Source organism: Leuciscus leuciscus, assembly GCF_965113295.1.
Source record: "Leuciscus leuciscus genome assembly, chromosome: 7".
Lineage (NCBI taxonomy): Eukaryota > Metazoa > Chordata > Actinopteri > Cypriniformes > Leuciscidae > Leuciscus > Leuciscus leuciscus.
In genome coordinates, this window is record NC_138731.1 from 5,890,753 (window position 1) to 5,905,898 (window position 15,146).

Sequence of the window (15,146 nt, forward strand, 5' to 3'; positions counted from 1 at the left end):
TGTTGCTTTTGCCTCTTTATGATGACTCGCTGAACTTAGTCCTAATTTGTAAGTCGCTTTGGATAAGGGCGTCTGCTAAATGACTAAATGTAAATGTAAAAATTGACTGACCTGGGGTCTCATTTATAAACATGGCATATGCACAAAATGGGGCTGGAAACGTGCGTACGCCACTTCCCACGCAAAGGTTGTGATCTATTAAAAAAACTTGACGGGAGAATGTAATGGCGCTTTTCCACTGCATGGTACGGCTCGGTACGGTTCGGCTCGGTGCGGCACGGTACGGCTCGCTTCGCTTTTCCACTGCGTGGTACGACTCGGCTCGGCATGGTTCGGTCCGCTTTAGCTCGGTTTGCTTTTCCACTGCAGTTAGTACAAAGTGGGTGAGATTATAGACTAATCGTTATTGTTGCGGCAACCAACGAGAGGAACGTCTGCACTTCGTCCACTGACCACGATTCAGCCATTTCTTTTTTTAAAGTTTTTTTTTTCTTTTTTCTTCAAGAAAGTCAAGCAAGTAGTTTAAAAATAGGTGCAAATCGCAAATACAATGACGCTGGTAGTGACGATTCTGTCTGACCAATCGGTGATCTGCAGTGTTTTAACGTCACATTTTAGTATCGGTACAGTACGCTTGGAACCTCAACAGAGGTGGTACCATTTAAAGCAAGCCGAAGCGAGCCGTACCGTACCGTACCATGCAGTGGAAAAGCGCCACAAAGTGAGCCGTACCGAACCGTGCCGTACCATACCATGCAGTGGAAAAGCGCCATAAGTGTACCTGTAAGTAAACTCTTAGCCATGAGTATGCACATTTTGGAGACACCGATGGTGAGCTGAGGGACTGACGGCAGATGAAGGAAACCCACTTTAAATCCTCAACTATGTTTTACATCTGATAAGCACATTTAGATTAAATATGCAATTCTTATTAATGGAGTTAAGAACTTAAATTACATGCAATCATTAACGAGAAGTTCTAAAAATTTTTTTATATTCTAATAAATATTTGTAAGGGATGCAATGCTTTTGATCACTTTTCCTGTGGCATGCTGTGTTTTAATGTGTTAACTACAGCGAGGATTGCTAAGCGCATGATAATAACAGAACTCATGGTCTGAGAAAATATTTTTGTGCAACTAATAATCAATAATGCAGAATAAGGCCTATTTGTTTGCATTAAATATATAAAGCAATTAAAAATACTATTTGGCCAGTGGAAAATATTGAGGAAAAACTTTCTCTAAAAATGTATTTTATACAATTTTGATTTATTTATTCAAAAACAAAGCAAAGATATAGGCTACTAAATGATTTTTAGCAATGGAATGTGATGGCACATCCGTATATCACATATTCCTAATGTCTTATACCGTTAAACACTGGGCTTTATAAAGGGAGTTTTATAAGTCTAAATATTTTTTGGTATGCCATTTTTGGCTTTCGGGACCACGTACACTTTTAGTAAGGATCCTACACACAGTTTTATCAATGACACCACTAATCAGCTGCAACATCAGTTTTTACAAATAAATGCTCCGAAGGGTACTTGTGCTGTCGGATTCTGACATGTAACACTGGCGACGCTAACAATATTTATAATAATTATTATTGTTTATTTACAGACTTGCCATGTGTATTCAGTTCTGAACACCTGGCCATTTTTGACCCACAAAAGAAGATGTTTGGAGATGATGAAGAAGGCTATCGATGGTCTTTGAATGACGAAGAGGACAGAGAGAGCCTTTTGAACTTGAAAGATCAGTTTCAGCCCTTTCAAAATGTAGTCAGTCATGTCAACAGTTGTTCCTGGGAGAAGGTCATCAGCGAGGAGCAATACTTCAAAGGAACGCTTTTCCGCTTCCCTCTGCGTAATGAGGCTTCTGAGATCTCAGATAACTTGTATGACTCCACAAAAGTTACACAGCTTTTTGACAGTTTCATTGCTGATGCAGACATCAGTCTTCTTTTCCTGAGAAATGTGTCATCCATTACTTTGATGCATATTAACACCAATGGTTTCTGCAAAAATAGGCTAAAAGTTTCAGCGTCAAATCAATTTTACACTGACCTTTCTCATGTAAAGCAGGAATCGTTTGACAGAAAAACTTGTTTGAAAACGGTGTCACACATTTCCCATCAAATGGAAGAAACAAAGTCCCAATGGCTTGTGACAACTTGCCTTCTGAAACACGGATATAAACCAGAGATTGACTTTCTAGCCAGTAAGCTGAGCTTCTACCCTCAAGTTGATGCAGCTTTTCGAATAGATGAAGACAGATTACTTTGCAATGGGCGACTAAGTTGCTTTCTGCCACTTCCAAATAATGACTCAAACAAAACTGGGCTTCCCATTCACATCAATGCTTGCTTTGGCCTGACAGATAATCGGAGGTTCATTAAGTGGCAAGAGGAGGATCAGAAGAATGACGAGTCTGCAAAGTGGAATGAGCTACTTATAAAAGATATTCTTCCTCATGTATATCTTATGATGATCCTGGATGCCATTCAGTTATCCAGAAACTCGACCCTGCCTGCTGCCACTGTGTACAATCTTTGGCCTGACCTATCCAAGACTGTACATAAAGACAGATGGCATGAAGTTGCAACAGATACTCTGAGGGGTCTAATTGAATACAAGATCTTTCACCTTGCCAGAGATGAGAAAATCTGGGTGTCCCCCTCAGATGCAGTTTTTCCAGTCAACAATATATGTAGTGACACAATGTCTGCGATATCGAGATTATTGATTACTGAAGGAGAGAATCTGGTCACAGTCCCAGAAAATATTTTGAATGATGTTCAAGAAATCTTCCCTGAAAGTGATACCTTGACATGGGTGACTCCATCTTATGTTAGAGATGTCCTTCACAGATGTGAGGAGGAAAACCTCAGTAAAGATGACAAATACTCTCTTCTTGAATTTGCTCTCAGTGATGAGAAGTACACAGAGCTACAAGGTCTTAAGCTTCTGCCTCTCAGTGATGGAACCTTCACTTCATTTAGCAATGAAGTGCAGAACACTGTTTTGATTAACAATGAAAAGTTTCCAAGGTAAGGTGTCATAAAGTTGTCTCTTTCCTACTTGAATTATTTGGTGTGTTTATATTGTGTTTTCAAAGTTCTAATAATAATTTTTTTCTTTGTTTAGAACATTGCTGCCATTTTGTAAAGAAAGATTTATACCCAACGATCTGAACCATGTTTGCACTATGCAACTAAGGAAACTAGCAACAATGAGTAAGAAAACTGTTTCATTTATTTTATCGGGAGTGCTTATAAAATATTGAATCAATATCATACATGTTTGTGAAATTTGGTCTCAATCATTTCACTTTTTTTCAGACATATACAACATAATCAATTTGGATGCTAAAGATGTTGTTGCGCTCATCAAGAAGCACTTACCCATGGACTGGAAGGTGACCCAAGGTCATGTGACATGGAAAACAGCAGAAAATCATCATCCACCAAAGAGCTGGCTGGCTCAATTCTGGAAATTTCTTAGCACTGATTTAATTGAGTTAAACAACTTTATTGATGTGCCTTTAATACCACTGGAGCCATTACAGAGTTCAGGCAATTCTGTACTGTTAGCAAGGTTGCAGAGTAACACAACTTTGATTTTTCAGAGTAGCACAGCATCTAGCTTGTCAGATCATGTTCAGAAAGTGTTAGGAATGGTGGGGTGTACAGTCATAAAAAGAGATGAATGTCTTAGACATCATGACATTGAGAGGTATGTTCTTCCCGCTTCACCAAGAAGTGTTCTACAAGTCTTTGTGAACTTACACAGAGATCAGGTCATCAAAGGAATTGCCTCTGCTTCATCACAGGAAAAAGAGGAGTTGAAAGTGTACCTCTCTTCTTTGGATTCTCTCTCAAATGCTGAAAAGATCCTGCTTTCCATGTTGCCAATCTTCAGAATGATGTCTGGGAAATATGTTGCAGTTCAATCAAAGCAAGCAGTTGTTTCAACCACCAAACCAGCCATTCCAAATGATTTGCCAATGCCTGAGACCATTGTACAGTGTGCAAATGAAGCTGATCGCAGACTTTTGACTCTTCTGAATATTGAACTCTTAGATGCCGCTAAGTTGGCTGTTTGTTTGGTTGACTGTATTGAGACAGCCTCTTTCAAAAAAGGTGAGGAACAGACAGTAATGACCTGGATATTGACTAATGGTAGCATTCTACTCTCACAAAGTGAGCAGCTTCTTGCGAAAACCAAACATCTCAAATTTATTGAGACAACTCATGGAGAGCACAAACAAGTCTCAAACGTTTTTGATCCAAGAAACAGGACATTTCAGGACCTTTTCGAGGCAGATTTCTTTCCCCCACTTATTTACACAAAGACAGAGGAAATGCTTCAGAGTTTGCAGCGCCTTGGCCTAAGGACAGAGCAAAAAGAAATATCAACAGAAAATATACTCCAAGTCATAAATCATACTGAAAAGATTTTTGTCCACTCACCAGATAAGGCATTCAAAAAAGCACATACTCTTGTTCGAGTCCTGAATGAGAATGATTTCCTTTCAAAATTCACCAAGGCGCAGATAGAAGAGCTGAAGAAAAGGCAGTGGGTGCCCTGTGAAAATCCAAAGTTCTTGAATGGAAGCATTTGTAGAAATCTTAAGAGAGGTCTGTATAAGCCGACTGAAGTACGGGATTCAAAGTATTCTTCAATTGTTGGATATGTAATGCCACTTACCTCTGAGCTAACAGGACATGTCTGCAGAAATCTTGGACTTCATGAGCCCCCTCCTGCTGAAAAAGTCTTGGAGAACCTCTCTGCACTGAGATCAATGGTCGACCCAGAGTCAGATTTTCAGCTTAAAACCGAGCTGCACAGTATTTACAAATTCATGCAAGACAACGTAAGAAATTTCACAGATTTAATGGACACAAAAAGCATCCCCTGGATATGGAATAAAAGTGAGTTTGTCTGTCCAGGAGATATAGTTTTAGCCTATCCACCTGAATTGGATTTAAGCCCCTACATCAAGAAAGTGCCTGAAGAGTTTTTGCAATATGAAAACCTGCTAACAAAATTTGGGGTGAAGAAAACTCTGTCCGATGAAGAGATTGAAGACATACTCCATGACATAAAACAAAGAATTGACTGCAGGTATCCTCCTCATGGAGACTTGAGAGAACGTAAAGTGTCAATTGCTATTCTTGACTGGATGCGAAAGAATGAGAAGCTTTTAAAGGACAGTACCCCTGTGCCTGTCATGGCACAAAATCAAAACTTTACTCTGCAGTCTTTGTCCAAAACAGTCTTCTGTGACATCAGTGCTGAAGGACTTGATGACCTGAAACAAGACAATGAGGAGTTCTATGTCATTCATGAAGAGGTTCTACCCATCACTGCAAAATGGTTGAAAGTCCCATCCTTAAGTACTCGCATCTTAAAACCACAGCTCATACAAGCAGAGCAAGAGTCCTTTGGTATAGAACAGTGTGGGCAATCTGAACCAATTACTCAAAGAATTAAAAACATTCTGAAAGAGTATGATGAAGAAAGTGACATTTTCAAAGAACTCCTACAAAATGCTGAGGATGCTGGGGCAACCACATGTAAATTCCTCCTTGACTTCAGAAAACACAAAGACCCCCCTGAAACTCTCTTTGATCATGGAATGGCTCTCTGCAATGGACCATGCCTTTGGATCTTCAACAATGAGCTTTTTTCACAAGAAGACTGGAGAAACATTGTCAAAGTGGGGTCAGCATCAAAGGAAAAAAAAGTTGAGATGATTGGAAAGTTTGGGCTTGGATTTAATGCTGTTTACCATGTGAGTGATATTCCCTCGATTTTGAGTGGGAAAACCCTTCTCATTCTTGATCCAAATGTCACCCATTTGGAAAAGCACATACTCAGCAAAGGAAACCCAGGAATTAGACTTGACCCATTCCAGGAACGACTGTACAAAAGGTTTCCTGGACAGTTTAAATCTTATGAAGGAATTTTTGATTGTGATTTGTCAGTGCAAAACAGCAAGAAAGCTTACAATGGCACCTTGATTAAATTACCATTTCGCACTCAGGAGGAGGCCAACAAGTCAGAGATCAGTTCAAAGGTATATGATGAGGAGCGAATTAGGAGTTTTAAAAATAATTTGACTGACAACTCACAAACACACCTACTATTTCTGAAGAGCATTAAATCTATGTCCCTTCAAATTGTCCCTGAAAACGCATCGACACCTCCATGGAATGATCAGATTCAGACTTCTCTCAAAATATCCAGAGAAGTCATGAATTCATTTGCTGTCTCGAATGACACACTTCTCCAAGAGATCGAGAAAACCTTCAGAAATAGTGATATGAAATGCCTCAACATTATTGATGTCAACCAAGCACACATTGTTAAAATGGTTCAGGATAACTCAGATAAATCCCTCACTCAGTACTGGCTTTTGTACTCATGTTTTGGGACACATGATTCTTTGCAAATGTTCCAGAGAAGAACTGAACAAGAACATGTATTTTCATTTCCAATTGGAGGTATAGCTGTACCTTTGCATAGAGAGGAAAACACTAATGCATGGTCCCCCGATGAAAGCCTGAAGCATGAAGGCCAGGCTTTTTGCTTTCTTCCTCTCTCAATTGATACAGGTCTTCCAGTCCATGTCAATGGAACTTTTGCAGTCACATCTAATAGGAAAAGTCTGTGGGAAAAAGGAGTGAAGTCTGAGTGGAACAAAGCTTTACTGAAAGATGCTATAACCTCTGCTTACATCACTACACTGCTTGAGCTGACAAAAATGGCCCAAAATGGACATATCCAGAACTATTACTTCCATACATTCTGGCCTAACACAGAGACAGTAAGCAAAGCATTTTTACCCATGGTTGAGTCTTTCTACTCAGCAGTTGTGCAGAATGCCAATGGCAAATCTCTGGAGTTTTTCAGCAATGGACATAATTGGTGTTCTATGGACAATGTGAGATTTCTGAATCCAAAAATTGAGGAGAGCCGAGTAATTGGAGACATTGCCATGAACGTGTTCTTGAGCTTGGGAGCTTCATATTCCAGTGTTGTTTCTCTCCCATCATGGGTAAGACAGAGTTTCATCGATTGTGGCTTTGAGCCAGAGATCAAACAAAGAACAATCAACTGGCCTGAGTTTTACAACATTGTTTTTGAGAACTTGAGTTCTGTGGACACACACAGCAGAAATACTCTTGTGCTGAATGCCATTGACTTGAATGATCCTGCTGTTGATCACCCACTGAAAAGCTACCCTTGTATTCCAACACAGAGTTGTAAGAAGCTTCAATTTATCAAACGACTTGTAAATCCTTCTGGCAAAATGGCTTGTTTGTATGAACTTAAGGAAGGGCGCTTTCTTGAAGGAACAGAAAATGACTTTCTCTCTCCAAAAAGGATTCAACGACTTTCAGATTTGGGAATGCTGAGTGACCACCTCCCTTTAGAGGACATAATAGAAAGAGCAGGGAAGATAACCAGTGTTTGGCAACAGGATAAATCTGAATATCGTAAACGTCTTCAGTGCCTTGTGGAGTCTATTAATGACTCCTCAGAAGATGTGAATTCTCTGCACTGGCACACACTGTCTCAAATACCATTCCTTCCTGCCTTAGTTCCTTTAGTTCAGCAAAACAAGAACGCCACCATTCTTAAAAAACCCTCTGAAGTTTATAATGACAGTTGTCACAATTTAGTAAGCATGACAGAATTCACAGTTGATCATTCAAACCTTCAAATATACAATTATGATCCAGTTCTCCAAAAACTGAGAGTACTGACAAATCCACCAGTTGAGACAGTGCTTCAGCAGCTGTTAAAAGCACACCAACACTGCAATGCAATTAAAAAGACGGCTATCTTCAACATTGCCCAGTCTTGCTATGAATATCTCAACAATTACCTGTTGGAACAGAAAGATCCCAATCCCATTAGTGTTCATGCAAAATCATTTCCATTCATTTTCATTGAGGATCACTTTGTAAATGTGAGGTCAGTGGCCAGAAGTGAACAATTTGAGGAGAAACCATATCTCTATGTGCTTCCAGTCATCTTCTCCAAATTTGAGAGGCTCTGGGAATGCCTTGGTGTCAACAAACAATTCACAAAAGAGCAATTTGTTGCTACACTTGATGAAATTAAGGCTTTAAATGGATCTCAACCTCTTTCCCTGTCAGACCTCCATAAGTGTGTTGCAATACTCATAAATGGGCTATACAAAATCAAAGATGAAAAGCTTACAAACTGTCTCATACCTGATAAGAGAGGTGTGTTGACATCTTCTAAAGAGCTGAGATTTAATGACAGCCCATGGATGCCCGTCTCTGCTGGTGTCAAGCTCGTCCATGATCTGATACCTCGTTCTGTGGCCTGTCATTTTGGTGTAATGACAACAAGACACCATACTTTGAAGAATCATCTAGTCAGTGGATTTTCCCTTTATGCCAAAAAATTTGGACAAACTGAGAAACTAACTGTTCGAATAAAAAATATAATTGATGCATATCCATCTAAAAAGGATATTCTGAAAGAGCTCATTCAAAATGCTGATGATGCACAGGCAACAGAAATTCACTTTGTGTGGGACAAAAGAAAACATAAGACAGAAAAGATATTTGGAAAGAAATGGGAACTGGTTCAAGGCCCGGCTCTTTGTGTGTACAACAACAGAACATTTTCTGATGATGATCTGCAGGGGATTCAGCAGCTGGGGGAAGGAGGAAAACATGGTACTTTAGGCAGAACTGGAAAATATGGACTTGGCTTCAATTCTGTGTATCATCTGACAGACTGTCCATCTATCCTGACCGCTGACAAATGGCTCTGCATTTCTGATCCAAATCTAAAATATGTGGAAGGCATAACAAAACAGTCCCCAGGCTGCATGTTTTCAATGGAAGCCGAATTTAAAAATTCTTTTGAGGATGTTTATCATACCTTTCTTCCAGAAATGTTTCCACTCAATTCTGGAACCATGTTCAGGCTCCCTCTCAGGACAGAGAATATGGCAGAAAAATCTGAAATATCTAGACACACAGTCACAGACCGTGACATGAAGGAACTTTATACTGCCTTGACTGAAGATCCCGAAGGACTAATTCTCTTCTTGAAACACATCACAAAAATACAGTTCATGGAGATCAGTGAAGATGGAGAGGGGAAAAAAAGTTCATTCCTTATTGAAAAGAAACACACAGAGAAGAGCATGGTAAGCAAGGAAAACTTTCACAGACATGTTCGAGACTCCCTGATGTCAGGAACAGCAGAACCCTGCAAAACCATCTATGGCTTGCAAATCTCATCTGGAAATAAACAAAGTCAGTGGGTCATTGGAGAGTGCTTTAGCTTTTCAAAACAAAACTTTGAGCAAATAAACAAGCAGGATCATTTTAAAGTTCCTCAAGCTGCTCTGGCTGCATGTTGGAAAAGCTCATTTAACCACACATTTACTGGCAGGGCATTTTGTTCTTTGCCATTACCTGGAGAAACTGGTTTGCCAGTCCATGTGAATGCAAATTTTGAAGTAGATTCTTCTAGAAGGGACTTGTGGAAAGAGGATGGTGATAGTCTGAAAACAGAGTGGAACCAGTCACTGAAAGTAAACATAATTTCACCACTCTATGCTGATCTGCTATCACGTCTGTGTTCAGTCATGAAGGATACACCTACAGCTCTTGTATTCCTCAAGTCACAACTAGAGACTTCTTGCCTTAAGTACTTTCCATGCACTTCACAGAAAGTTGACAAAGTCTGGCATGAAATGATCCATGAGGTCTATAGATCAATCAGCCAATGTGATCTTCCTGTCATACCCACTGTACATGCTGTTTCTGTTGAGTCATCACATCTTTCACAAAAAAAATACACAGTTACCTGGTGCAGTCCATCTAAACCACATTCAGAAAATTGTCCATATTTTTCAAATGACAATGATGGAATTTTCGAAATTTTAGATGACATCGGCATGAAATTAGTGCCAAACTCAAGTAAAATTAATGAAATAAAAGAGAATTTCAAATCAGCTGGTGTGAATGTGACAGAAGTCAGCACTTCAACAGTGATACATTTCTTGAAGCAAAGATCGTTAAATGATCCTTCCCAGACAACTAGTAGATTGCCTTTGCCCATCAACCAGACATGGATCAAAGACAAAACAAGATGTTCAAAACTTCTGAGCTACTGCTTGACAAATGCTGATGAGAAAAATGTTCATGACCTCAATGGGCTGCCTCTTCTCCTCACAGAAGATCAGATGTTAAGAGTCTTTGACTCTAAATCCCCAAAGCTGATATCACAATTTAGCAGTCTTTTCCAAGGACATCAGGAAATGTTTGCAGACAGTTATGTCAATAGAAGTCATGTCCAAATTTTGCATGAGGGAAAGTTTATTAAGGACTTATCAATTGACATAGCAGCAGAGTATTTGAAACCAGAACTTGCTCAACTCCTCAGTCAGTCATTACCTGATCAAAGGTGCCAACTTTACAAAGCAGAGGCAGAGACGATCAAATGGCTGAAAACATTATGGATCTTCTTTGATGATCAAGAGAAATTCTACAAAAATGAAAATATGAATGTCTTCACTGAGATAAAAAAGCACTTTGATGACAGTCCTATTTTACCAGTCATTTGCCCTAGTCAAAATAACACACATTTCTTACAAACATTGGGAAACGTATCAAAAGTGATTCTGAAGCCAGATGAAAAAATAGCTTCTATTCTCATAAAACTCGGGTTCATGAAATTAGACTCTGACTTTTTCATTGGTCTCATTCTTGAGTTCCGTCTCAAGTATATGAATCCAGAGCTCCTACAAACAGGAGACAGCAGTGCTGTTTTAGAAGAGGTTTATCATGTACCTCACTCACAGTTTGAGGAGCTTTCTACAGATGAATGTGTAGATCTTCAACGCTTCTTACAGAATGGGATCAGAGATTCCAAAAAGAAGAGTGTACATGTGGGTATGCTCAAGTCCTTGCCCCTGTTTGAGTCAATAACAGGAAAACGAGAAAGGATTGATTTACAAAGAATGATTTTCATTCTGAATTCTAAGCATCAGAATGACTTTCCAAACATGTACCATGTTGATGGATGTGACAGTATTTTCCTTAAGAACACTTTGGTGAACCTAGTCTTGGCAGAATGTCTAAACATACAGATTCTAGATGATCTGGAGTTCTGTGTACAGTTTATTCTTCCTTCTGTGCACACGATGAAAGAGGCCAAGCTTCTTGATTTAATGTGGTTTTTAGTGGAACTTGGATCAGTGGACCCCAGGATTGTCTCTGCATTGAGAAATGTCAAATTTATTCGAGACATCCATGGCTCTCTTCAGGTGGCTTCATACTTCTATGATGACAGTGTATCCCTTTACAGTGCAATGCTTCCAAAAGAGAGATTTGTGCCAGAAAAGTTTTGGGAAAATTTCCAAGGTAAACAAACTAAAGCACATCGTCTGTTAAAGGGCCTTGGATTGAAACATGAAGTGTCTGATGAGGAAATCATTCAGTTTGCAAAACAAATTGAATCTGAAACAAGAGGCAGCACTCCTCTGGATGTTCTTAAGAAAAGATCAAAACTTTTGCTCAAGAGTGTTTTGTCAAAGAGTATTGACAAAAACTCAAATTTGCTAAACAGAGTTGCTAACATTAAATTCATCTTCCCAATGCAAATTCAGCAAAAACTTTGTGATTATCACAAGGCCTTTTCTCAAGAGAGGGAGGTTGTTGCAATCAGTGGATCACTTATTGGCAGAGACAATGATCACCATTATCTGATATGGACATCTATGCCAATCCTACCCTCAGAACTCTGCTCTTCACATCTCATAAAGAAAATTACAGATGTCGGAGCCTTGGAGACTCCAACCCTTGGACAAATAGCTGCTAATCTGAAAAACATCTGTATGTCTCAGTGTCACACTGACACATTATTGGAAACAAGAAACACAATATTTAGCAAATCATACGCATACCTTCAGTCAATAAATTTTGATGCCTCTCTGTTCTCAGACCTCCCCATTATCTTGGTGGAAAACAGGACAAAACTTGTGAAGTCAAAGCAGACAGCACTTGTTCTACATGATGATCTTGAGTTTAGGCCTTATTTGTACCGCATTCCCTCAAATTATATGAAATTTGAAGATTTCTTTAAGAAGATTGGTGTAAAGGAGAGGCCCACTGTCAATCAATTTATCACTGTTCTTCAAGAAATCTATTCTGATAGTTCTGACAAAGACAGCCTTCAGGCAAATCAGAAGATAACTGTGAAGCGTGTTGTACAACAGCTGTTTTGCCTGCTTAAAGAGGATCAGAACAAAACCTTTTTCCAAAATGACCCACTTTATCTTCCATCAACAGATGGAAGACTCTATGAATCCAACACTTTGTTTTTCAACGACACAGTCTTCCAGCCTGCAAGACTTGAGGGTCCATTGGAAACCAAGCTGAAATTGCTGGAAAAATTAAACTGCTGTCATCTTGTAAATGATCACTATGAACATCAAACATTGTTGCAGTTCCTTCCACAGCAAGTTCGCCCCAAATTTCTCTCGGATGTAGTTTCTGAAAATCTGGAGGGAGCAAGTGTCCAATATTGTGATGAAGGGGGATGTGAATTTAGTGGCTGGTTTGACAAACACTTGTCTTCTGCGGCATTTCTTCATGGACTAGTCTGTCTCATCAGAGAAGACAGCAAAGGTGGGGTTTCACAGTCTGAAGCTGCAAGAAAGTGTGAAGAAATCTTTTCTAAGATTCAGATTATTTGTTGCAAAACTCTTCAGACTGAACTTCTGTTAAACCATGAGCCACTTGAAGGTACTAAGGCTGAAACAGATGTTTATGTGAAAAAACAGCAAGATGGATGCAGTTTCTACTTGAAACACAATGATGACATGGTCCCAAAAGTAGTAAATGAAGTTAATATGTGTCTTACTAAAGAAATCAATGCTCTTCTAAAGAACTGTCTGACCACCTCAAGCTTTCTAGTCCTTGGGCACCTTCTGCTGTGTGATAACATGGAGGATGTTGAGAAAACCTTGTCAAAACATGGCATTCATAACAGTGGCCTCGAGGAAGGACATGATGCCTTACCGAAACCTGGATGTCTCATACCTGAAGAATGGCATGACTGCCTTGATATGAACTTCCTCAACAACTTTGAAAGTGGAGAGTATGTTGGCTTCAGCAAGGACGAATCCGGTGAATATTTCTATGCCATTGTTATCAATCGACTGGATGATCCACTGGGACAAATGAGACAATTTCCTGCCAGATATAAAATACAAGTTGGCATTGATGACTTCATTGAAGTAAGCTCTCTTGACCTTTACCAATTTAAACGGGAAAAGAAGGCAACTGTGTCAACAGGGTCCACTTGTACAGATATAGAACGTCTTTTGGCATCCAGGCCTCCACCCAAAACAGTCTTTCCGGGGACATTTGAAGAGATCAAAAGAGAAATTGACCAAAGCTTAAATGAAATCTGGAATATGTCAAGTGAGGACAAACAAAAAGCCCTCAAACGTCTTTACCTCCGGTGGCATCCAGACAAAAACCCAGGCAATGAAGAACTTGCCAATGAGGCTTTCAAATACATGCAAAACAGAATTGAGGAACTACAACACGGGAAAACTGCACATAGTACATCCTCAACCTGGAGAGACTTTCGAGATTTCTATGACACGTGGAACACAGAGGCACGAAGCCACAGGAGGGGACGCGAGAGGTTCTATCAGAACTACTCTAGAAGACACTATAACTTTTGGTCATACCACAGAGAAACACCAAGGCCAAACAGAGGAGAGGCAAAACGCTGGTATGAACAGGCTCAATGTGACATCAGCGCAGCTCACAATGACACTGGAGGAGATTGCTCAGAGTGGTGTCTGTTTAAGGTGCATCAGGCTGTGGAAAAAGCCCTGATAGCAGCAATGTACAGGAGAAGTGGAGAGCATCCCAACAACTGCTCAATAACTAGCCTTGCTCAGCAGGTGTCCCATTACAGCCCACAGTTGACTTCTTTACCAAACACTGTGAAGCAACTGACTGAACTTGGTGTTGATGGCAAAAAAACTCAGTATCCGAACTTTCACCCACTTCCTCACATTCCAAACAAGCAGTTCAGCTTCGATAATGCTAGAAGTGCACTGGATATTGCAACAAAGCTTTTGGAAAAAATAGAAGAATACATTTCTTGAAGTAGCTTGAAATTACAGATTATGTTGCACTGAGATGATCATGAGGATCTTTTCAAGTAAAAAAAAAACAAACATTATATATATATATCACTGATTCTTGAGAGTCGGGACAAAACATGTCCCACATAGAAAAGTCTAATTTATAGCAAAAATTAAGAAATTCATCATGATTAACATACTTACAAAGTGAAATCTAAAGGAATTCTATATACCTATCTGATTTTTAGAATAACCCTTTTTATCTTTTTGGGGAAAATTTGTTTAAATGTATGGTCTGTGGTTAGAAGGTCCATGTTATTGCACTTGTCCTCAGCAAGAGGTCACAATATTAACCATCCCAAAAAACTTTTAAAAAGCTCTACAATTATGAAAATAAGGGGTATAAATATAAAAAACAATGCATGGAGTGAACATCAAACAATATTTTCTATAAAAATCTGCCTATTAAAGTTGTGTCCTCAGTTTCTGTCAACTCCGTCAGATTTTTTCATAAAGCTCTTTAAATCAGGAAATAGCATGGTCAGCTATATCCCTGAGGACCCCTTTATCCCTGCCTGTGGTGAATGCAGCACTACCACACATGCTCTGGTACATTTTAAATTTTTTTATATTTTAGACAAACAATGTCAATATTCCTATGGTCACAGCTGCACCATGTCAATACCATATTTCTGTTAAGATACTTTTTTTAAAACCATAGTGGATTGAATTTAAGCATTTTAGTGAGGTTATTGGGACCTCTAGCAACTGAGGATAAACTACCTAGCTGCAGTGTACAATACATGTTTTGGCAGGAAAATACATGCCCTTACGTCAACTCCGTCAGACGTCAACTCCGTCAGGTTCTATGTCTGACGGAGTTGACCTGTAAGCTGACGGAGTTGACAAATCCACCAATAACCTCTTAATGTGCGAATATAATATTATTTGTGAATATAGTGAAGGGTTAAA

General features: G+C 39.4%; 1 protein-coding gene across 1 annotated transcript in view; it reads left to right on the forward strand.

The window, feature by feature from the left end:
* Positions 1 to 14,252, forward strand: part of LOC309503289 (sacsin-like) — a 28,540-nt gene extending 14,288 nt beyond the window's left edge. Inside the window, exons 5-7 of the mRNA XM_082176014.1 lie at positions 1,626 to 3,054; positions 3,152 to 3,240; positions 3,346 to 14,252. Of these exons, the coding sequence (XP_082032140.1) occupies positions 1,626 to 3,054; positions 3,152 to 3,240; positions 3,346 to 14,195 (12,368 nt within the window). The 3' untranslated portion in view covers positions 14,196 to 14,252. The remainder of the gene's footprint in view (positions 1 to 1,625; positions 3,055 to 3,151; positions 3,241 to 3,345) is intronic.
* The last annotated feature ends 894 nt before the right edge of the window (positions 14,253 to 15,146 follow it).